General features: G+C 33.6%; 2 protein-coding genes and 1 long non-coding RNA gene across 3 annotated transcripts; 1 reads left to right on the top strand and 2 right to left on the bottom strand.

Annotated features, from left to right (window-relative positions):
- Positions 1 to 7,555: 7,555 nt before the first annotated feature.
- On the bottom strand, positions 7,556 to 8,854 carry LOC132281372 (UPF0481 protein At3g47200-like). The gene has a single exon (XM_059783083.1). It carries the CDS (start codon positions 8,852 to 8,854, stop codon positions 7,556 to 7,558), a length of 1,299 nt encoding a protein of 432 aa, XP_059639066.1.
- A 5,198-nt stretch (positions 8,855 to 14,052) lies between these two features.
- On the top strand, positions 14,053 to 16,780 carry LOC132286168 (uncharacterized). Its single transcript, XR_009472692.1, has 2 exons — positions 14,053 to 14,407; positions 16,566 to 16,780. It is a non-coding gene; the product is annotated as an uncharacterized LOC132286168 (long non-coding RNA).
- Positions 16,781 to 18,791: 2,011 nt separating this feature from the next.
- LOC132286742 (UPF0481 protein At3g47200-like) lies at positions 18,792 to 22,337 on the bottom strand. The gene is made up of 2 exons (XM_059789128.1): positions 22,224 to 22,337; positions 18,792 to 20,332 (listed from the first exon to the last, which is right to left on the bottom strand). Exon 2 carries the CDS (start codon positions 20,318 to 20,320, stop codon positions 19,010 to 19,012), a length of 1,311 nt encoding a protein of 436 aa, XP_059645111.1. The 5' UTR covers positions 20,321 to 20,332; positions 22,224 to 22,337; the 3' UTR covers positions 18,792 to 19,009.
- Between the last annotated feature and the right edge of the window lie 1,996 nt (positions 22,338 to 24,333).

Genomic DNA, 24,333 nt, shown 5'->3' with positions numbered 1-24,333 from the left:
AACTTGGATTACAAGTGAAGAGTAAGGAGGGCCAAAGGATATAAGAAAAGTAGCCCCACAAATCTTACCAACTAAGTTAGGAATGAGAAAAATCATTGCAATCATCGTGAGAAGACTCATTATACAGAATTCTCAGAAACGGAAACTTTCATTACTTTTCTTTTATTCTTATCATTTTACTCTTTCCTATGACTAGGACAAACATTTGATGTGTGACCTTTTGCCACTACAATTCCAGTATGTAAATCAGTTTTTTTAGATTCTTCTCATTTTTTTTTTCCGTTGTTTTAAAATTTAACCCTTTGTCAAAAAAATTTGGATTGGCCCCATTGTCGTTCCTTCTCATTTGTTGTCTTCGCAAAAACTGATTAAATTGCCTAGATATGAGAGCAACATCATCATTAGAATTATCATCAACAATGTTATCAACCTGAGTTGACTTTAAAACAATCTTTTCTTTCTAATTTTGAATTAAATTTTGCATCTCAAAATTTTTCAATAAACCTATAACCTCATCTACTTTAGCACTAGACAAATTCCAATTTTTAGTGGTAATTTCTACCCTTATTTGAAATCTCTTAGGTAAAGATCTTAAGATTTTCTTACAAATTTTTTTGTCGCTAACTCTTTTGCCTGAGTGACAAAGTTCAAAAATAATTTCTAGAAGATTAGAATAAAATTCAGAAAATTTTTTATCTTCTTTCATCACAATGTTCCTAAAATTATGAGAAAACATTTGAATTTTGGACAGCTTTACTTTCGAAATCCCTTCATGAGTAACCTGCAAAATATTCCAAGCATCTTTAGCAATTTTACAATAAGAAATTCTAGTATATTCAAATGGAACAACAAAATTAATAATTGCATATAAAGTTTTTCCATTAGCATCATTATGCTCAGTTTCAAGTGCAGTGAAGTTGAAAATATCTTTCAAAACTTGAACAACCTTACCATCCACAGTCTTTTCTTCAGTAGGAGGTGTGTAATCCGGCTCACATCAGCCCTGACTTTACATCTTAAAATTTGCAAATAAGCTCTCATCTTTGATTTCCAAAAATTATAATTGTTTCCGTCGAATAAAGAACCACGTTGATTAGATTCATCATCTTTCAAAACATAAGACATGATGAAATTTTTTTTTGAAAACAAGCAAAAACCAAAAGCTTTCCACTATGATTAACTCAATGTGTAGAGATTGGTTCTGATACCAATTACGAGTTTGTGCAGCGAAAGATATTGTGGAAAGTTTAAGTTTTTTTTTGTAGAAAAGATTAAATTAGTGTCTTTCTATTTTAATCACCTTTATTTAATTTAGCAAATAATTAAACAATCACATGCAAAATAAAAACAAGTAAAATAAATCAAGTTTGAGAGATGACACCAGGATTTTTAGTAAGGAAACCCCAATTGGCAAAATAGACCAATTATTATGGAAAAAACTTCATGGACTGTGCAGTTCAGAGCAAAATGATCAATTATGTTTGAAATAAAGTACAATGGATTTTGACTCAGGTCACACCCTATCATTTTACCAAAAATCAATTGTTGACAATCCTCTGGCTTTGCGACGTCCCGTTCAATAGCTCTTAACTCTAGGCTTACTTTTGATCTCTGTAGAAAGATTGTTGGTAGATCAAACAACACTCCAAGAATGCTTTGACCTTTCCAAAGTATTATCGCTTCACCCTTTTTCCTCAAGAATTGAATTTGATGTAGAATAACTAGATCTGATATTCTGATTGTTGTAGAGGAAATATTCAATATATTTTGAACACGATCAGGAATTGAACAACACCCTAAAATTACTATTGTGTTTATGTGTGTGTTCAAGAAATAAAAACATAAAAATCATATTTGATTTGCTACAAAATATTTCTCAAATAGGCTTTTAAAGAATCATAAGTTTTAATGCAAAAACCACATCAACCTAGATGAAAATGTAATTACCCGAATCCAGGGGTCCGAATCGCTAACCAAGTCCTTATCCGAACCCGAGGTCATCTAAAGGCATTACCGTGCTTTCCTATGTCAATGCATAACCTGTATCTCATCTCAAGGTAACAACATAGTTCAAACATGTTTTCAATGGCCAATACAAAATAATCCAAGTTACTTTAATTTGCATCAAATGGTTCAGAGTTGTATATTACAAGGCCACCACTTCAAGGTTATACATATCATACAATGTTTTACAAAAATGAAATTCTAATTATAGAGACAACCAAAAATTAGCCCATAAGTCCAACTATGTCTGGAATGGAACGTCGCCCGACACTTCCTTCCCAAGACTTGAAAATATTAATATAAGAGGCGAATACAACCGCTCAGTAGGAGGTGTTTAAGACACACCTTTTAATGACCTCGTGAATCAATACAAAGTATAGAGTAAAGATATGCGGGATCATGCCATTCAGGAGAAACACAACAACAGTAACGACAATAATATACAGGTCATCCAACCATATGTGCACAATATATGCCAACGAAGTGCAATGATAAACCAATGTCACTCCCCATTCCAAAACATTTCCGTTTCACCATTTCAAACCGTAAATGCAACTCGAACCATAGCAGCTCTATGGCGTCATGAGAGAAGGGCTGGTTAGCTATTGTGATACCTCTCGATTCTAAATCCAAGAGTGATCAAGTCCGAGCACAGATCCGAGGGATACCAAACAATTAATATTTAAACAAGCATGATTATAAGAAGAATTTAATGAATACATAAATAAGTTGAAATAATTCTAAAATAAAAATCCTTAAAAGTTATATAATCCAAAACTGCCAAAACCTTCAATATTATTACAATTCGGGAATCCATCTAGTGGACCCCTAATAATATTCTGGCTGAAAAATAAATAACTGAACTAAAGGAAACCAAAACTAAACATAAATAGTAGGCCTACGTAGTCGGAAGAATGAGTGACCATTTCTGCTCAGCACGAACAAGCTTTAAGACTGGAACCGTTCGATACCTGAAAAATAATAGTGGGCCAAGCCCACAAACAAGTTCTACTCTAACTACAATCCAAACAGAGACCCGATACGCAGATACATCCTAGATAACTCATCAATACAAGGCAGTCTCAATTTGATTAGTAGGCAACATACAAAACGCACCTGAAGTGGGCATGAATACTTAGACTTAACAAGGTACACCTCTACCATCATAGCCAGCTATGCATCCCAATGCATATACGCTCCCTAACCATCGATCCTGAAACTCAAGCTCATATCGTGGCACCATAAATATATATTTATAATCCATCCACAACCAAAGTAGTGCCGCTCAACTATTCGTTGCCTTGAGACGATATATAAGTAGGATGTAACATTATTGTTAATCCATCCCTTATTCCAGAGTAGGTAGGATTTAGTATTTTGAACTAATCCATCCCTAATATGCCACCGTCCCATACCGGTGCATACAATCCACAGAATCCATGTACCTGACAGAACAGAATTAAATAGTTCAGCAATTAAAATCCAAAATAAACATAATAAAAATCTGATATGTATATGATTTTATTATGCATCCAATACAAGATTTAAAAATCATGTCACAGTCCGTTAAATTGCTAAAATAAGATTAAGCAATTAAATCTTCATTATCCATTAACAGCATGCAAACTTGTTTAAACTTTCATACTGTTCAAAACATTAGCATAACAGCACACACTAATAAATCATGTGATTTTAACATGTTCATTTAAATCATTTAAACCCCCCCCCCCCCTAAACAATAATCCAGAATCACCCTTAAGCCCCGAAGTTCCAAAAATCATCAAAATACACCCTTAGGTGTACAACCAGTGAGAGAACCGCCTCCCCTAAGGAGGGAGCCGGCTCTCCCATATGGAGAGCTGGCTCTCTCTCTTAGGGATCCGGCTCCCTCCCTTTAGGGAGCTGGCTCTCTCTCTCACCAAGAGCCGCAGGCTGAAAAATAAAGGGAGTCGGCTCCTTCCCTTTGAGAGCCGGCTCTACCCTTGCTTCCTATCATCTTCCTCGCCTCCGACGACGGTAATAATCCTCTGTAATGTTTTCTTTAGGTTCCCAGAGGTCCGTCTATGTCCCAAAACTATCCTAAAAACTTTTAAAACATAATATGCATTATTAATAACAATTAAAGTACATAATACGAAACAATTGATACAATAATTCAATTTCAATTAACAATTTGTAATAATGGTTTAAACTCTGAATCACATGCATACTTAATCAATTTTAATGTTCGCTTAGTTCCTGGAGACTATCTAGGCATGCACAGAATACAAGTTTAAAGGAAAAAGCAAGAAATAGAACTTGCCTTTGATTTTAGTTTTAAAACCTTTCCCTTTCTTCACTGATAACTCCGACGACCTTGGTTGCTTTCACAAACCCTCCCATTGCTCCCGGTTCAACCCACGAGCAAACTTTAACCACCCCTCCTTGGTTTAGCCCTTGTTCCTAGCCAAACCCTAATTATTCCTCTCTGTTTTCCTATCAAACCTCTCTGTATATCTCGCCGCCTCCACTATTACGTGAATAGGGTTATCAAACCCTTGACAGACATACAATATATATATATATATATAGGCGTATAAAACCTAATTCTAATTATACTTAGAGAAGGAAAAGAAAATAAACATATCACTAAGTCGGCTAACACGTGATTCCATAAAAACATAAAACCCTAATAGTATATTATACATTATATAATGAATAATAATAATACTAATTTAATTATTAATAATTATCAATAATTAACCTAACCCTATATAAATATATACCCATATATACATGTATATACATATATGTGTAAAACTGTACCCATTTAATCCCCTATCCAAGCCCAGCTCTGTTTAAAAAAATAAAAATACTACATTTAATTCAATTAATGTCAACTAAACACTTAACACATAAAACAGATAGCACATAACATTTAATCGCATTATTCAATTCATCAATTTATTCAAATAAAGCATACAATTTAAATTAATAAACAATTAAAACAAATAATTCAATTAGTCACTTAAACAATTAAACAATTATACAAATATTCAAATAATAAATTTAGAAATTCACTAAAACCATAAAAATAAATACCAAGACTATCCTTTTAAAATTAGGGATATTACAGCTATCCCTGACCACATAGCATCTCCAATGCGTCGTTTCGGGCCTAGGTAGCTCCACCACGCTAGGGTCTCTCCCTAATTTCCTTTAGATCACATTAATACTACGGACCACTGGACAACTCCTAGGCGCCCGGGTTTTCGCGAACCACTTTTCAAAACATTTTCCCAAAATGATTTTTTATTTTTTTTCAAAACAAATTTTCCTTTTTCTTGCCCAATGTAATGCATGAATGCTTCATGCTTTCAATATCATGCCAATAATAATATTTTTTTATACACTTCATTCAAATTCAACAACATTGCATGCTTATAAGAAACTCACAAGAAAATATATCTAGGGGTGCACACGGTTCGATTCCTTACTGTTCCGGTCGAAACCGGAACCGGAATTGTTCACAACGATTCCTAAAAAATGGAACTGGAACCAGAACCGTATAGAGTAGAACCGAACCGGAACCGTTAACCATGATTTGATAGACAGCAGTTGTCGGCTGAAGCTTGCGAACCCAAACTAGAACAACAGGCAATGGAAACTGAAAGATATGGGTTTTGATTTTTTGAACAATCTGAAATGATATGCCGATATGGGTTTTGAACTTTTGATTATTGCAGACAGATCTGAAATATATGGGTTTTGAACTTCTGATTCTTATAGCTTTTGTAGTTTACAGTTGCAGAGAGAGAGAGGGCAAGTTTAACAGTTGCAGAGAGATAAAGGGGCAAGCTTAAGAGTTCTTGCAAACAGATCTAAATATATCATGTCTTGATATAATAAAAATTCAGCATTTTAAACATACAAGACAAATAATAATTTTAATTTAGCATGCTTCATCACATTTGGACAACTAACAAATAGGGATTTACTTTGTAATTAACAAAAAATAGAAATTATATGTATACAACATAAGACCCAAAGAATTTCAACACAACCAAGGCATATTTATATAACAATTTTGAGAAAATAACTCACAAATCTCAAAGAAATGGGTATTAAAACACCCTTACCTCACAAATAAAGAAAAGCCCCAAATTTTTCAAATTTTCAAAATTCCCAAAGTGCTCCAAATGGAACTTTACTCCGATCAAAATGAAGCTCTCATTGTGCTCGTTGATTTTGCCTTCAGCGGCAAAGTCGAATTCCCAACAGAATGGTGTAGATCTAAGCTTTTATGTGAAAAAAAAAAAAAAAAAAAAAAAAAAAAAAAAAAAAAAAACCTGCGCGAGACAGAAAGTGATTCTGCCAAAAACTGATGAATGATGATATATATACATATACATATATATATATATATATATATATATATATATATATATATATATAAAGACAAAAGCAATATTTTTAATTGGGTGGGCCCCACATGTTATAAGCTTATTATATATATATATGTGTGTGTGTGTGTGTGTGTGTACATACACTTAATACACCATAACCACATAAATATACATCAAATAATAATATACGAAATGGAATAGCCCCGAGAAATAATTCTCGTGCACAACAACACCGGTTGTGGGTCCCGTTCGGGACCTCTCGATCCGAAAAATTAAAAAATGACGAAATGACAAACAATGCATTTCTAAAAGTTCTGAACTATAAGAAATATCCCAACCAACTCTCGGGACTCACCTGGCACACCCCACGGCGTCTGACCCGCAAAAATAATAAAAAAAATCCCAGAAAAAGGAAAATAGGAAAAATGAGAAATATTATAGAAAAACAAGGCTTATATAGACTTTTAAAAACTTAGATATGCGTAGAAAATAAGTAAAATTCGTGCATAGGTTTTTTGGAAAGAAATCTATACCAAGTAGGAAATTAAAGAGCGAACAGGAAACTGATTACCCAATATGCAGCAGACTCCTGAACCGGTAGCTACTCTTGGAATCGGTTCAGAGTGTCGAGTGATACACAGGATTCGAAGTAATGTTCTGGAATCAGTAGGAAAACTTGGAACCGGTTCCCAATGGACAGTTTTGAATGGCAGGAATAAATACTTGGAAAATTTTTTGATTTGGAAAATCCGAAAAACATACCATGTATGAAAAATGTCCTAACCTTCAACTCAACTTCCTAAAGTGTTATTCATACATTTTTCTTAGATCCCAATCTATCAAACACGAACAACTCTTCAATTCCGCAACCGATCTTGATCTTGAATTTAAAACTTGAAATTAAATACAATTAGATTGGATTTGTTTTGACACCGAAATTAGCGAGTTACAAAATATATATCTCACAAAATACACTACGGTGGATTCAAAGTAAATCATACCTTGTGAACAAGCTTCCGCTTACTTCAAACATGATTGCAAAAACCGAAAAATATCAGCAATTTTTCCAATGAAAATAAACTACATAATATGTTAAAACTAATACTAATAATTGGGAAAATGAGTACCAATATTGCAGAAGAGAAGAGTAGACAGGTATATTGAACCTAAAGGGATAATATGGAACATATGGTTTGTGTCAATGTAAGTCCAAGCAGAGTAAGTGCAGCGAGAGTAGAAACGCATCTCCATGGAGAGCAGAAATAATCACGTTTTAGTACTGCCTTTGACCTGTGCCACCAATTATTGCAATAGTCATTTAGGCTATCACTTAGATCACTGTAGTAATAGTTACGATCACACAAAGACACTTGCAAGGCGAGCTTATTAAAGAGACTTGCCACTGCAGAGCTATCGCCTAATCTGTTCTCAAAAATTTTATTTTGGACAAGTAAATCCACATCTTTAGCAGAGTCAATAAGGCGATCCATGAAATAAATATAATCAATTATGTAACTATCAAACAAATACTGATATTCCTCCAGCGCCACCAGGTTTAGAAGTAAAGATTCTGTCCCACTCCATATGGTCAAATGGGGGATCTCCAACAATTCCATGCTGCCACGTGTTATGTCAAGCATGCAGTTGCTTGAGCCCTTCTTAAACTTCATTCCTGCCTCCTGAAGCTGTGTTGCAGTGGGTACCGGCACATAGTTGCATGGCAGTGACCTTGGAGATGATGGTAAGTGACATAACCTTAGCAAATTAACAAAATTCTTTACTCCAGCATTTCTTAGAAATGATTCTTCGATGTGGCTGATAACATAAAAACGTTTCAAGTACCTGATGGAAAGCATGATGAAGGAAGTGGTTTTCTGTTTGGGAATGATGGATGATAGGTTGAACAGATCCTCGAGAACAAAGAAGGGAAGCTGATTTTCAATTAAAATCATGTCCTGGATTAACTTATTCGTAAACACTTTCCTATCCAAGTAATCGGTTTGTTTGCTTGAACTGGAATAGCTCCTATAAATGACCTCAACGATGAAACAACTATCCAAAAGAATCATTTCAACAAAATCTTTGCTGCTAAGGTTAATGCTTTCTGTATAACAGCTTCGAACGCTCCCTTCCCAATCCTTTACCTTTCTTATAAAACTCTCCAAACTCGTGCTAGTACGATTAAGGAATGACTGCATGTATCTCACTTTATCCTTTTCCATGGCTTCCAAGTGTTCTTTGCCACGATGAAATGGACCGATGGAAACACTCTGAGGTGTAAAAGCCTTTTCATTTATATCGCGAAGTCTCTTGGGAACTCTAAAGATGCAACAATCATTAGATAGAGGAGGCAATCCATCTATCTTTCCTCTAATGGAATTCAACACTGGGATGCAGGGATCTTCTGAACTATATTCTTCTCCCCCATTCCCATGGCTTGTAATTCTATCGTCCATTCTTGCCATCCCGATACGTGTTTGTGCTACTGCGCGCGTTAGAAGACCAGTGAAGACACATTAGGCGCATTATTAATTGTTGCTTTATATATATATGCTCCTTTTGGTGGTGGATATATGCATGGAGAAAATTAAAGATAAATAAACTTTAAGATCTCTGTTTTTTCTTTCTTACAAACCTTAGTTTAAATCTTTCTTTCTTCCTCTAGCTTGTTGAAACTTTTTTTTATCTTCTACATTAATTTATTTTTCTTTTGGTCCCATCGATTACGATACTATATACAAATCATAATAGTGGCTACAAGTCAGCGGCCATGGCATATTACTAATTATTCTCTAACACATGCATCTTCAAGTGAGGATAGTCACATTTGATATCTTATGCTTATGTTTCTTCATCTATTTGATATTTTTATAAGGTTGTGCTTTCTTGGATGAATTATTCTTCTTCATCTTCAAGTGAGTTCAAGACACAACATTTTAAAAGAAGTTCTTTAATTTCTTTGATGAATTATGGTTTTCCATATATATTTGAAAATCTGTAACTAACATTAATTAGTATATGATGTAAACTTTGATTCGATCTATCTTCAAGATTAGGTTTCATTGTATTGTAGTAATAGAATGGTAAACAATCAACAATAAAATATGAGTAAAATTGATAATGATTAAGAATTGATTAAGAATTGGAACACCGCATATGTTTTATTAGAAACATGTATTAATCGAAATGAAATCAACATATAATTTTCTTCATAATTTTTCCGTTAAAATAGTAAAATATTATCTGACAAATCAATCATATGAAACTATTCAAACATAGATCAAAATGAAATGTGATTTTTAATGGAAATTTGAAAAATAACTGCAGCATGAAAAGAGAGAGACGACCGAAAAGCAATTAAGGTGCAGCAGAGAATATATATAATTATTTTATTTCACTTTGGTCACTATCACACTTCCCGCCAATTATTATTATTATTTTAATTTAATTTTTTTCCATTTTCTGAGGAAAAAATTTATATTCTTCCCAAAATCCAAGGCTAAATTACTCAAAGTCCTCTTAAATTATCCAACTTCCTCGAATGAAAGATAGTGTCTATCAAGGGAGATGAGCTTTTGCAATTGGAGCTTACAAGTAAGTGGTTAAGGGTAAAATTGTAAAAACAGATCAGAAACAAAAGGAAATGGACACCACAAAGTGGCTAACAAAGTGAAAATGGACCAGTCTTCTTTCTCGTTCCCCTGGTTTGTTGCATTTTCCCCTTCTTTCCATCCTTTTGTTTTCCTAATTAATGCATTAGAAGAGCAATGAAGACAACCGCACGTGAGGAGAAAGTATCGATTTTTAGGGGCAGTGCATAGCAGGTCTAAGGCTAGTTTTTCTTCCTCTTATCTAATTTAACTTTAGTTTATTTATATAATTATAATATTTTATTTATCATGTTCACAACATGACATAGTACGACTAAATATTGTCTAGCCTACTGATATTTCCTATGCCTCTCAAAATGAGAGGTGAGGATTCGAGGGTAGTAAGGATAAATGTGAGGCTGAGTTCTTGCCAACGGAAAAAAAAACATTGTTGTCTAATACATCTTCAGGTGAGGAAGTCCATCTAATAAATTATCACTAATTTATGTTTCATATTTGATATTTTCACAAGGTTGCAGAGTTCAAGATGCAGAACATTTTTTAAAAAAAGAACTAAGACAAGGTATAAAATTTGAATCCATATGTCTTCAAGATGAGCCATCAATCATATGGTAGTAATAGGATTAAGAGTTGGAACCCCCCACTCGTTCCATCTTTATAATTATTGTGTTAAAATAGAGATCACAAGTATGAAATCATGCAAACTTAGATTCAAATATAATGTGGTCTTTATGGAAATTAAACAAAGAAACTGACACATAGAGAGAGTGAGAGAACCTGAGCTCGATCCAGAGAAGAAAACGACAGATGAACTCAGCTCTCTTGAGAGACAGAGATAGCCGGAGTGAGGCACCAATAATTAACTGCAACCAACATTCAACAAAAATGAGTGGCCATGCTTTACCAGTTACCATTTATGGTCCATCTAAGCATCATTGACTTGTTACCTTGGTCTCCCACATATATTTCTTACTACTTTTTTTAAACCCCAACTCAAAAGAAAAAGGAAAAAGTGCAGAAAACACACCCAAAGTATACTTTGTGTAACAATTTCATCCCCTAATTAAAAAAGTGTGTAATAAATATCCCTAATCTTTTGAAATTGTGCAAAATTACCCCTCTATCATAAATCTAATATAAATTATTGCTATAATACCCATTTTGTCCTTTTAATTTTCCGAAAATGCCCATTAAGATGTGTCATTTTACAATTTAGCCTTTAATTATATTTTAATATTTATAAACAAATTGTATGCTAAGGTGAAGCCGTTGTTTCCGGTGGCTGTTGGCGACGATGATAACGAAGGTGAAGTAGGTGCCGGAATGTGCAGAGATCGCCGGACCAGTTCTACGCAAATCTGTAGACTATAGTATAGTGGGTTCACCCCTTACTTGCAAGCCAAAACTTATATTCTGTGTTCCAAGGATTTCAGTCTGCAGATTCTACATGTTGTTCATTTAATTTTGAGTTCTTGTCAACCTACACTTGTTGAGCCATAAATAGTCATACATTTCTTTCTTATTTTTAGTTATTTTATTCTGTTCCCCAAGATGTCAAATTTGGTTGTGTGGGTATAAGGAGGACAAAAAAAGGAAGAAGAACAAGAGTATAATGTGGTCTCATCTCAAGTCGCCACTTTGCATCCGCTTCATTCAACTCGGACGAGTCAGCCATCTTCAAATCGACCGATCTCTTCACCGGCACCATTTCATCAACGGCGGACAAAACAAAGGCTACCCCTGTTAACAAGCCAAAGAAGAAGAAGGCCGAAAGGGCGAGGTTGAAACAACCTTAGTTCCGGCGACGACGTAGCAAACTCCGATGAACTGAACTCTGCAATTTTCAGCCAATAACAAATAGCAATGAAATTTCACCTCTGCAACTTCCGGCAAACAAAACCATTCCAAACCAAACCCACAAGCAGGGCGATTCGTTGGGGTGAAAGGGGAGAGAGAGAGAGAGAAGGGGTTGCCAGCCCAACACACAATTCTGTGGAATGGTGTGGGTGGTGGCCAGTGGCAGTGAGGAAGAAGAGAAGTGAGGGCCACCAACGGGCTTCACCTCTGGATACCCCCACGCAGCGGCGCCACCCAATTTCATACCCATGGTCGCCATTCTTTCGTCTGCCATCTCGTCGCCGCCGTCGGCACTGTCGTCCTCATAATTGGAGTCATCTTCTTTATCGTCTGGCTCGTCCTCCGCCCCAACCTCCCTGAGTTCACAGTCGCCTTTGCCACCGTCTCCCCCATCAACGCCACAGCCTCCGAGGTCACCGCCACTTGGGACATCTCTCTTCTGATTTAAAAAAAACCCTAACACATAATTGCAGAAGGGGTGTGCAAGACGTTTACTGTTTATGGTCCTTTTTGGTCTTTTTACAAAATTTTGTATTTTTATATATTTTATAAAATTGTTGACTAAGGGTATTTTAGTCAAGTTTGGTTTTAAATGTGGCAGAGGGACTTGATTGTACCAAATTGAAACTTGAGGGGTGTTTTTTGCACAAAAAGAGTGTGATAAGCACTATATGCATACTTGAGGGTTGTTTTTTACACTTCACCCAAAGAAAAAATACATAGCCCAATCTCTGTCACTAAAGGGGACCACAAAAGTAATCCATCTCTTTTCTTGCTAAACAAGAAGATAACTCATCACCATCGTACAAGGAAGTAAAAATTAAAGAAAATCCAAAATTGTATATAAAAAGGGATTTTTTTTTAAAGCAATTATTTTGAACCTATGTAATTGTAAGTTTGAACCTATGTAATTGCAAGGAATGAACCAATGTACGAATTGAATTATATTCGAATAACTTATTCAGTAGATTAAAACAATATTAATTGTTAAGATTTTACAAGCTTTATATGTCATAGCAACAATAGTCAACTCTGGGTGATAATTACTTGGTATTCTCACTCATTTCATATTATTCTATGGATGAAGATTGTTACCATTGGTTGTTTGCTGGTCTAGATTAATAGCTATGACTTGTACTCTCAGTAGAGTAATGTGTTTTCACTTCTAATTTTCTTATTTTCTTGAGAGTTGAGACAAAATATATTTGTAATCTTATCTAAAATAATCATTTTTAGGTTATATAAATCCAAACTAAAACAGAGTACCTTCTATAAGGTTTTGAAAAAAAAGGAGTGTTACGTATTTTGGGTTATAAGATGATTCTACTATATTCCTTATTATTTCAGTTACATCCTTTCTTTGACGAATATTGGTTGATTTTCGTGTCCAGAAGCTCGCTAAGTCTGTCAGTTTTGAAGTTCTGACCATTTCTCTGTAATCACTTATAAATTCAAAGATCAGTCAATAGTCCGTATAAATGCGAAGTGAGACTAAGCATATTTATGCTTTCGTGAAATAAACTATTCTTAACCAAGCGAATTAACAAACTTTTATGATTGGCAAGCCCTCTGGATCAAACTTATTATGATTATATTTGTCATGATGATGCAATTTATGTCTGGAGGACTGTTTTTTCTACAAAGGTTAAATGTGATTTCTTTCTTAATAAAATCAGGACCTTTCGCTATGAAGGGAGGGTAGGGAAACAAAAAGGAAAAGAAAAACCCTTGGTGACAAATTTGTGATGTCCATCACTTTTTCGATTTTTCGAGCATTTTTCATTTTCAGCATAAGTGTTTATTTCATTACCTAAGATTGCGTGCCATGTCTGGGATTGCATGTCACGAATGTTTTATAGTAATTTGGAGTGTTTCATGGAGTTTAGGAAGCATGGATATGCTAGTTGAACCATTTGGACAGTCTATGGATTTTTGGGCCGAGCGACTTGTGTGGGTCCCACGCCATGAATTTTTGGGTTTTGGAGTTATTTTCTTAATTAAAAAATAATTATCTTGGATGTCATTTATATAATTCATGAGAGTGGAATGGTCATTTGATAATGTGATAGCATGGTTGTGGTTTAATGAAGAGGTGGGGGCGTTTTGGTCATTTCCTTGGTCCACTTTTTGACCCTTTGTGAGTTTGACACTTAAGCAGGCACTTGGCAAGTTTCTAGCCACAATCTATATGACTCCTCACGTAGAAGAGAGCTTTAGCTGATGGGTTTCTCATGTTAATTCCATTTTCTTCTTCCTTTAACCAATTTCGTCCTCCATTAGAGGGGTTTTTGAAGCACCATTTAGAGAGACTTGTAGTGAGAGTTTGATGTTGAGCTGTGAATGAAAAATGACCTAGAGGGAATGAGGTTTCCATTGATATATTATTTGTAGCCATTCCTTTATCCATGGGTTTCAGAAAGTGCCTTGAAAAGAGGAGGATCTTAGTTGTGTTTCAATGGAAAGTTCTTCATCTTCATCATCTTGTTGGTGGGTTTGATCATCTCTTGGGTAGCTTTGGAATGGTTTTGCCAAGGGTTGAACTCCCTTGAGGTAAGATTGTCTAACCCTCAATTCCTTTGCCTTTAGTAAGTTAATCTCTTTCAATTTAAGTTGTAAAGTGTATAAAAATGAAATTGAAGCATACTGAAACTGTTTGGTTGAAATTACATGCTACTATTTTGCTTAAATTCCTGTAAATTCGTAATTTATCATTTAGAGATGATTTGATATTATGATAATGTAGTTAATTAGCTTTTATTGAGAATTGGTTTCACATAAATTGGTTGAGAAATTAATTTATTATGAATTTTTGAAGTTAGAATGCTCTTGCTGGAAATTGTAGGTTGGGGCAGATTCTGTCCGAATCTTTCTCATCAAGCCTGCTTTAAATGGTAAGGTATTTTGGTGAAGTAAAATTTTATCTTGAAAATATAGTCTTTGAACTTTCAGTGGCCTTTGGATTCACTCAATTTGGATGAGAATTGAATTTTTTATGATTTTTCAAATATGGAAGCTACAAGCTAGAAATTAGTTTCTAGGCAGATTTTGTTTCGAAATTTTGGGTTAAAATTGTTCCAATTGGGAAGGGATTTTATTAAACTAAATTGACACTTTTAAAGTACATTGTTTAAGCTTTCATTAGGCTTTGGAATCACTCAATTTGACTTGGAATTGAAATTGTTATGAATTTTCAAAGATGGAGGTAACAAGTTGCGTATGAATTGTTAACAACTAGTTGTTTTAACCTTCACACCCTTTGTTTCCTTGTGAATTAAATCTTTTAAATTGAACCATTATATGACTTGAATTTGGATTTCTTTACAAGCATGTTGTGTAATAAAAATCTGAAATTTTGTAACTTAGACAGAAATGATGTGTTATGTGTTTTAAATATAGAATTGGAGCTCTTAAAATGTTGTTGGTGCTTATGTGCCTAAAACTGAAATTCTAGTAATCACAATGGTTGTATTGTTATTGTTTGACAAGCTGGAAATTATATATTTAGTTCACTTCAATTATGGGCTGTTTTGTTATAAGTTTGGTGTTGTATTGGTGTTCAAAAACTGAATGATACATTGTCCCTGAAACATGCTGTCAAAGTGTGCCCATAGAATTTCTATATGTTTTCTATGTCTAATAACTTCTATGTTGTATATATTAGATGACAACATGCTTGAGTTGATTTCTTGAAGGCTGTGATAGTATGCCATTGTGAAGCTTACTGCCATGATAAATTTGTTACCAAAGTATGTTTATAGAATTGGATTTTGATGTGAGTAATGATGTGGTATTATAATATTATGAAGCATGTGCATTCATGTATAGCATTGGGCAAAAAAAAATGGGGAAATAAATGTTTTGAAACGAAAAAGAGGTGTTGGGAAAAAAATTTGAGAAAAGAATTTTGTGAAAACCCGGACGCCAAGGGGGTACCGAGGGTCCGTGGCGTTAATGTAGCCTAGAGGGAATTAGGGATATCGCCTTAGCGCGGTTGAGCGATCTGGGCCCCAAATGATGCTGCGGGGGTACCAAGGGTCAGCGACAGTAGCCAATCCTTCTCTCATCGCTAAGGGGTTACCGAAGGGGGTTACATTAACGGTTTGAAAAGTGACGGTTGGTTTTGGAAAAATGGGGAGTGACATCATAAGACATTGCACCCATTGCATGGCATATCCATTCATGATTTGGTTTATAAATGTGATATTATGGTTTTTTTTTTTCTCCCGGCATAGCATAGGACCAGCTAAGATATTGATTGGAAAGAATGTGGTAATTATGAAGTAATAGAGATGAATATTCTCAGTTTGTGTTTATGATTAGACATGAGTGGTTATCCTATTGTCTAGGTACAGTAAATCATTAATACTAAAGGGTTCCTTAGGTATTAATAGAGGGGTAGTCTTTTTACGGTACATGGGCATACCTTTAGACTGATGGTTGTGATAATAAGAAATGTGATTTTTTGTATAGAAAGTTGTAATAAGGGAAATAGTTTAGACTCTGTGTATATGGTATTTCATATTCTTCTGTGTTGACTGTTTTGTGAGACAGCATGATGATGTGATGATTATTTTTCTCCTGATTTGCATGACTCCCTTTCTGATTCCTATTCTTTGTTTGGATTCATGGGGGGTATTAAAGAGTGGTGGTTAGGCATTTCCTATTGAGCTGTGGTTGCTCATTCCTATCATATATACATTTTTTTCAGGTTATGGACAAGAGGTCGTATAGGGAATTCCTCCACAGCCATGGATGGACGTTGGGTTCTATTTGGTTATATATCTTTGTATAAATGGGAAATGCATATTTTGAGATCAACATGTATATTTGTAAATATTTTTCCAAAACAAATCGTGTTAAAATATTGTAATTAAAGGGTTATAGGATTTTAATTATGAAACCTACTTTTATATTTTCAGATAATTTGTGGACAGGGAAATGGACTTTGTGTGTGCATGTTAGGACATGATACATTATTCAAAATGACTTTTGAAATAAGGAGTTTTCTTATTATCAGGCTTGAGTATTAAAGTTTTATCTAAAATTTTTGGACAGTGTTCCAAGGCTCGGTCATACGTTTCTGAACATGAGTATTTCTTTGTTCTGTTTTTATGTTCACAACTTGAATTACGGTACAGGATCGTGACAAAATTATTGACAAAATGACGGTAGAAAACACCACTTTCTCAACAAGAGGTAAGCAATATTTTACTTTTCCTATCAAAATATCTCTCGGTAAAATATCATTTTCTTAATACTTCAAGTGCATAATTCTCATCCACCAAGACTATTTGCTGACATCTTTGTCACCAAACTACATTAATTTGAAAAGGGTAAATTAGTTTGACCCGAAATTTGAACTAATTACAAATAAACTTAAAGTTTGACAATTTTTTACAACTTATCCCAATAAGGTTTACCAATTTTTACAAAAACCTCTTTTATTCAAAATTCAATCATTTTTGTCAAAAAAGAAAAAAAATAAAAAATTAATTAAAGTAACTAAAATACCCATCAATTAAGTGTAAAAATCCTTATCACCCTTGTAATTCTATGAAATAACCAAAAAAAAATGCACGTGGACCAAACTACCCCTTAGGTTTGTTCACAATACCAAGTTAATTCAAAGGGCCACCACCACTCCACGGCAGCCGCCACTACCTCTCTTCTTTCTCTTTCCCTTTCCCTTTCCCTTTCTCCATTCTCTCTTCTCTCGACCTCCTACTGCCCCACCTTGATCCATGGAAACCCCTCAACAAACCCCCAATCTAAAACCCAAATCTCCAAACCAATCCCAAATCACTTGCAATTCCTTTGGTCATCGCAAATCACTTAGAATTCTCTCAATTTTAAAGGTTGAGCCCCATAAATTACATATGTCATACACATGTCGGTCAAATCAAACTAATCGGCAAATTAGGGTTCGGGAGGAGCGAGAAGTGCGGGGCAGCAGGAAGGGGAACCGGAGTCGCCACCGGGCTGAACGACAGCGGTCCAACGGAGGCATGGCAGGGAGCTGGGGCGGCGCATATGGCTTGACCGAAGGTGACTGCGGCACATAGTGCGGACCAGGCAAAGCATAGTGGGGAATCATCTGGGACGAGAAGTGGTTGCCAAAGCCAGACTGGTACTCTAAATCCGTTGGGAAATCGAGATAGTTGGTAGTCTTGTTGTCCGTAATTAGCCTTCAAGTGCTCTGATCGGGACAATTGTTCTCTATAATCAGTCTTCAAATGCTCTGATCGGGACAATTGTTCTCTATAATCTGTCTTCAAATGCTCTGATCATAATACACCAACAACACCATATTGCGGTGTGGCGGTGATGGGGGTGGTGTTTGTTGATGGTGGTGGGAAGATGTGGTGTGGGTCATGCTTTAGTGGAGAGGAAAGAGAGGAGAAATAAAATAATAAAACAAAGTCAGTGATGGCATTCGGTTATATACACGTGTTTATATATATATATTTAATTACTTGTAGGTGTGGCATGGTGGAGTTGGTGGGGCGGTAATGGCAGTGGAAGAGTTGGTGTGGGTCTGGCTTTGGTGGATAGGAGAGGGAGGAGAAAAAAAAAAACAGAAAACATAAAGGTCGCATTGGGTTATATATATATATGTGTATATTGGGTAAATAGTTAGTGAGCAAAAAGGTCATTTACTATTTTAAATATTTTGATCATTTTAATAATATAATAATGAGTAGATAAGTAAATTTATCATAAAATCTAACATTGGAGTTCTTTGAAAAAAAAAATGACAAATCTCGATTTATTTACAATTAGTTCAAACGTCAAGGTAGGTAATTGTAGTTTACCCATTTGAAAATTAGTCTGTTGCAAAACGTTATTTGTTTGGAAATCAAGTAGAATAAATTTTCATTGTGCTCAGATGATGTGAAATAACATTAATGTTTCTAACAGAAGTATTAGATTGTGCAGAACTTGGAGCTCTGAGTTTTCCACTCAACTGGAACATCATTCTTGAAAAAAGAAAAATACAAGCGTTGCTCTCAAGACTTAAAAGATAAATTTAGATAATGCCACCAATGAAAGACAACATGGATCAATTTTGAAAATAAACCACATAATATGTTAAAACTAGTAATTAAGAAAATCAGTCCAATGCAGAATGGAAGTAGACACATACTGATGAACCTAAAGGGAGACTATAGAACATATGGTTTGTATAAGAGTAAGTCCAAGCAGGATCACCGCGGCAATGGTTGAAGCAGTTTTCCATGGAGTGCTGAAATAATCACTTGTTAATGTTGCCCTCCACTTGTGCTTCGGATCCCTACAATATTCATTCAATTTTTCACTTATACCATAATACAAATAGTTGGGAGTCCACAATATCATTTCCTTGGTGAGATTATTAAAGAGAGTTGCCACGGCAGAACAATCGCTCAAGTAGCTATCCAAAATTCCATTTTGGATAAGTAATTCGGCATCTTTAGCAGTGTCAATAAGGCCATCCATGAATTGAATATAATCAATTATGTAGCTGTTATACCGATAATGAAATTGCTCAAGTGCCATGAGGTTTCTAAACAAAGATTCTGTGGAGTTATTTACAGTAAATTTGGGGATTTCCAACACTCCCCTAGCATGTCTTATGTCAAGCTTGAGATTACTACTTGAGCGCCTGAATTTCATTCCTGCCCCTTGAAGCTCTGTTGCAGTTGGTACCTGCACATATTTCACTTTATATGCTTCCGGCCTTAGAGATGATGGTAAGTAACATAACCTCAGCAAATCAACAAAATGCTTTACTCCAGAACTTGAAATTGACTCATTCATGTCACTGAGAATAATATGAGAAACTTTGAAGTAGTTGATGGAAAGATGGAGGAAGGAAGAGGATCCTCGGAAGACTAAATCGAAGAGACCCTCAAGAATAAAGAAGGGAAGTTGATTTTCAATTAAGATCGTGTCTCGTTTTACATTACTCATCGAAAGTTTCCTATTTAAGTAACTGGTATTTTCGTCGATACAGAAATTGAATCTCCAAATGACCTCAATGATGAAACTGCTATCCAAAAGAACCATTTTAACAAATTCATCACTGCTAAGCTTAATGCTTTCTGCATAATAACTTCGAGCTCTTTCTTCCCATTCCTTTGCCACCCTTATACAACTCTTCAAAGTCATGCGATGATCAGCACGATTAAGGAATGACTGAAAATACCTGGGTTTAAACTCTTCCATGGCTTGTAAGTGTTCTTTACCGCGATGAAATGGACCGATGGAAACCACCCCAGGTGTGTAAGCATTTTCATTTATTTCACGCATTCTCTTGGGTACTCTATAGATACAACAATCATTCGACAGAGGGGGCAGGCCATCTATCATTTCTCTCATGGAATCAAACAGTGGGATGTCAGAATCTTCTTGAATATCAATTGAAACATAGTCTTCTCTCTCATTCATTCCATGGCTTCTTGTATTATTGTGCCCTCTTTCCATCGATGTGATTTCCTAGTGCATTAATAGAAAAAAACGCAATTAAGACACATTAGGCACAAAATATACACTATATATATATATATATATATGTATATATATGATCTGGTAAATGACTTTACTACCGAGCAATTATATTATACATATAGTAGCATTTCTCCAACTCAAATCTTGTTCTTAAGAATTTTTATTTTTATTTTTTTAATTCTTTTGTGTGTGTTAATGTACTTATATATTCGTATTGCCAGCTTAATATATATAAGCATAATGACTACAGTACACATCACCATGCTACAACTTGACTAGGTTGCAGTCTTGCGGAGCTCAAGATGCAGAACATTCTTTGAAAACAAAAAGGGTTGTGCATGAATAATGGTTTCTGTACGTAGTTGAAAATCTGCAACTTAAACTAATACAAAAATTTAACTTTGATTCCATGCCTTTATTGTACAGAATGTTAAAGCAGCCAATAATTAAGAATTGGAAATATCTAATTCCAGATATTAAATCACAAATTATATTTGTTATGTTTAATAACATTTTCCTAATGGAATATGTATTACTAGAATGAAATCGATATTAAATGTTATGTACGAAAAAAGAAAAAAAAATCAACACTCAATTTTCAATATAATTATTCTGTTTAACTAGCAGAATATTCCTTCACAAATCAACAGTATGAAACTATGTTAACTTGGATCAAATTGTGATGCGATAAATATGAAGAGCGAGAGAGCTAGAGAGAGAGAGAAAGAGATGGAACTTGTTCTCGGACAACAAAGCAAGGTAACGGAAAAAGGATGAGAAGAAAACGCCAGAAGAACTCAGCTCTCTTGAAAGACACCAATAATTAACATGCCAGAAAAATGAGTGGCCTTGGTGAAGCCCTCATGGTACATATATATGGTACCAAAAAGAAAAAAATAAAAATAATTCTTTTGTGAGACACCAAGAAATTGACTGTCTACCTAACCATCATTGACTTGCAACATTGGTCTCCCACTTAAAAATATTTAGGTAAAGCGTGAAGAAAATCACTGGAATTGTTATTTTTTTTGCAAGTAATTTTCTAAAATAAAAATTGTCCCCTGAATTATTAATTTGTTATAATTAAATATAAATTCATCACAAAATATTATTTTACCCTTTCTTATTAAAATTTTAATTTGCTATTCAATTATTTTTATTATCTTTTCTCCTATCTAAATATTAATTATACTATTTATCTAATTTTATTATTAGTATCAATTTATCATAAAAATGAAAAAAAAAAAAAGATAAATAGATTTGTAACTACCATTTTTAAAAATGAATAACTTATTATTAAAATTTTATTATTTATAATCAAACTTATTATGACTAGTTTGAACTTATTACCGTAGAAAAATATTTTCTTTTTCATACAATATATATTGATGAAAAATTAATAAATTACTTACATAAAAAATACCATATTTTTCATGAAATATATTCATAAAAAATTAAAATATTTATTAAAAATTTTCTACTAGAGATTTTTATCTAAGCAATTAATTTCAAAAATTAAATGTGAATTTATGCAAATTTGATGGAGAATATGTCATCAAATTAATATGATTTTTTTTCATAAATTATTTAAATAAGAAAATTTATTTATAGTACAACATAACATTTAGAATTGAACATTTTTGACATAAAATGAAACTTAATGGACCCTAATCAATTGAGTATTCTTTTAGTTTAAAAGCTTTGTATGGTTTAATTAACAAGGTATTACGAGTTCACATTAAATTTTTTTGATGGATATCTTGAAAAAGTAAAAGAATATGCTTGATGCCTAGCATAATTACGCAAGAAGAAATATATATATTAAGCAAATGCTAAACAATAAAAAAAATAAAAAATTGTTAAAATAATAAAAGGTTACCAAATCCTCAATGCTTGAGAAATTTTGTGTACTTCACCAAGTCTCAGGTTCACTTCATTATTATAACCACACTGATTTCACTTTCCAAGGATTTCTCAGGATGCTGTCCAGGCCGCCCATATCCTCTGTGTATTAATTACAATCGTACATATAATGGTAAAAAGGGCCTCTTTGTTCTTAAACCTTATTCCAAGAAATGTATATTTGTATTTATTAAATAAAGTGAGTGAAGTGCCTTTATTCTTAAACCTTATTCTAAGAAATGTATATTTGTTCTGCAATCAATGTAGTGACCGAAGCTAAGTCTCCTATATCTCAGTACCTCCAAGACTTTTAGTTATTGAATGAGGTAGTGGGACTCACCTAATGAATGATTCACTTGTTGGGATGCATACCCTATAGAAGTTGAGTAAAAAGGGCGTCTTTGTTCTTAAACCTTATTCCAAGAAATGTATATTTCTATTTATTAAATAAAGTGAGTGAAGTACCTTTATTCTTAAACCTTATTTTGAGAAATGTATAGTTCTTCAATAAATGTAGTGATGGAAGGTGAAAGTCTACTTATATATCCAAGACTCCTGGTTATTGAATGAGGTAGTGGGATTCACCTAATGAGTAATCTAACGACAAGGATGCGTGCATATGATACCCTGAAATATTATAGACTATTTTATTATCGAGCCTCCAGATAGTTTATGACATGAGGGAATCAGAAGCTCAGATTCACTTTAAGTATATTTCCAATATTTTTCTAACAAATAGCAGCAAAATACTATTTTCTTAGAAAGGGTATGGACAATGGGTAAATTACCTAGCCAAATTAGTAAATTCGCCAATAAGACACAAATTATTTACGAAATTTTGAAAAATATTTTTGTTTGTCATTTAAGTTTGAAAAATATGGTAAAATAAGTTTATTATTATTATTATTTTTTTTCCCTTGACTAGTATATAACACGTTTATTCATTTTAATGCTTTTGGGTCACTGTTTAATTCGTATTTTTATATTTTCTGAATCACGCATTTATTTTATTTTTAATATTTTTGGGTTACCATTTAATTCGTGTTTTTATATTTTCGAATAACCTAATTATTTTTTCTTTCTAATAATGTATAGAAGGAATATGTTGGCACATGCAATGTTGGATAATAAGGATAAACACAATGATGATGGAAAATTCAAGACATAAGAAGCACACGATTTCGTGTCAATTAATTATTTGGACAAACATTAGGGACATTTTTTAATTTTTTTTTTTTTAATATGTTTATCATGAAGAATGGGAGGATTATTCCTTAGAGCCAATGAATGACAGTTCTAGTGATATTGTTACCAATGATAAAGATTTTTCTTGGTTAAATTGCCGGCTCTAAATTTAGAATATTTTCTTTTTTAGGTAAAGATGGTCAATTATTTGAATTATATATATATATATATATATATATATATATATATATATATATATATTTTTTTTTTTTTAATTTGTGATGTTGATCACTGACCTAAGGTTATTGATTAATTATATTTTGATAGTTTATTTCTTCTATGGTTATTGTGACATTATCAATTGGAATATATTTATTTTATAATTTATTACATATTCTTTATTGCCTTTACAAAGATATGATATATAAAAAAATGATAAGATGTGAATAATCGAATTTTTTGTCCCGAATATTTAGCCCATCCAAAGTATTATACATGTACAAATCCATATTACTAGTATTTTTACGTTTTCATATTTTTTTTCAGAAAAAATATCAAATTATTACGTTTTTGTATCCATCTTTTTTCGTACCTTATTTGTACTAACTATATTACCTAACTAGCTACTTGTATTAAAAAATGTTTGCAGCACAAAAATTTGAATATTATTCTATGGATGAAGATTAATTGTTACCATTGGTTGTTTGTTGGTCTAAATTAATAGCTATAACTTGTACTCTCAGTAGAGTAATATGTTTTCACTTCTAAATTTGCCATGCCAGATTGTTGTTTCTTACTTTGTTGAGTGTTGAGACAAAATATTTTGTAATCTTATCTAAAATAATTCTTTATTGGTTTTATTAATCCAAATTAAAACATAGTACCCTTGTAAGTTTTGAAAA

The sequence above is a fragment of the Cornus florida genome, unplaced genomic scaffold, assembly GCF_030987335.1.
Source record: "Cornus florida cultivar Cherokee Brave unplaced genomic scaffold, ASM3098733v1 CherokeeBrave_3.0.0_Hap2_Chr11, whole genome shotgun sequence".
NCBI classification, from domain to species: Eukaryota; Viridiplantae; Streptophyta; class Magnoliopsida; order Cornales; family Cornaceae; genus Cornus; species Cornus florida.
Note: the sequence above shows the minus strand (reverse complement) of the source record. Positions and strands in the feature narration are given on the sequence as shown.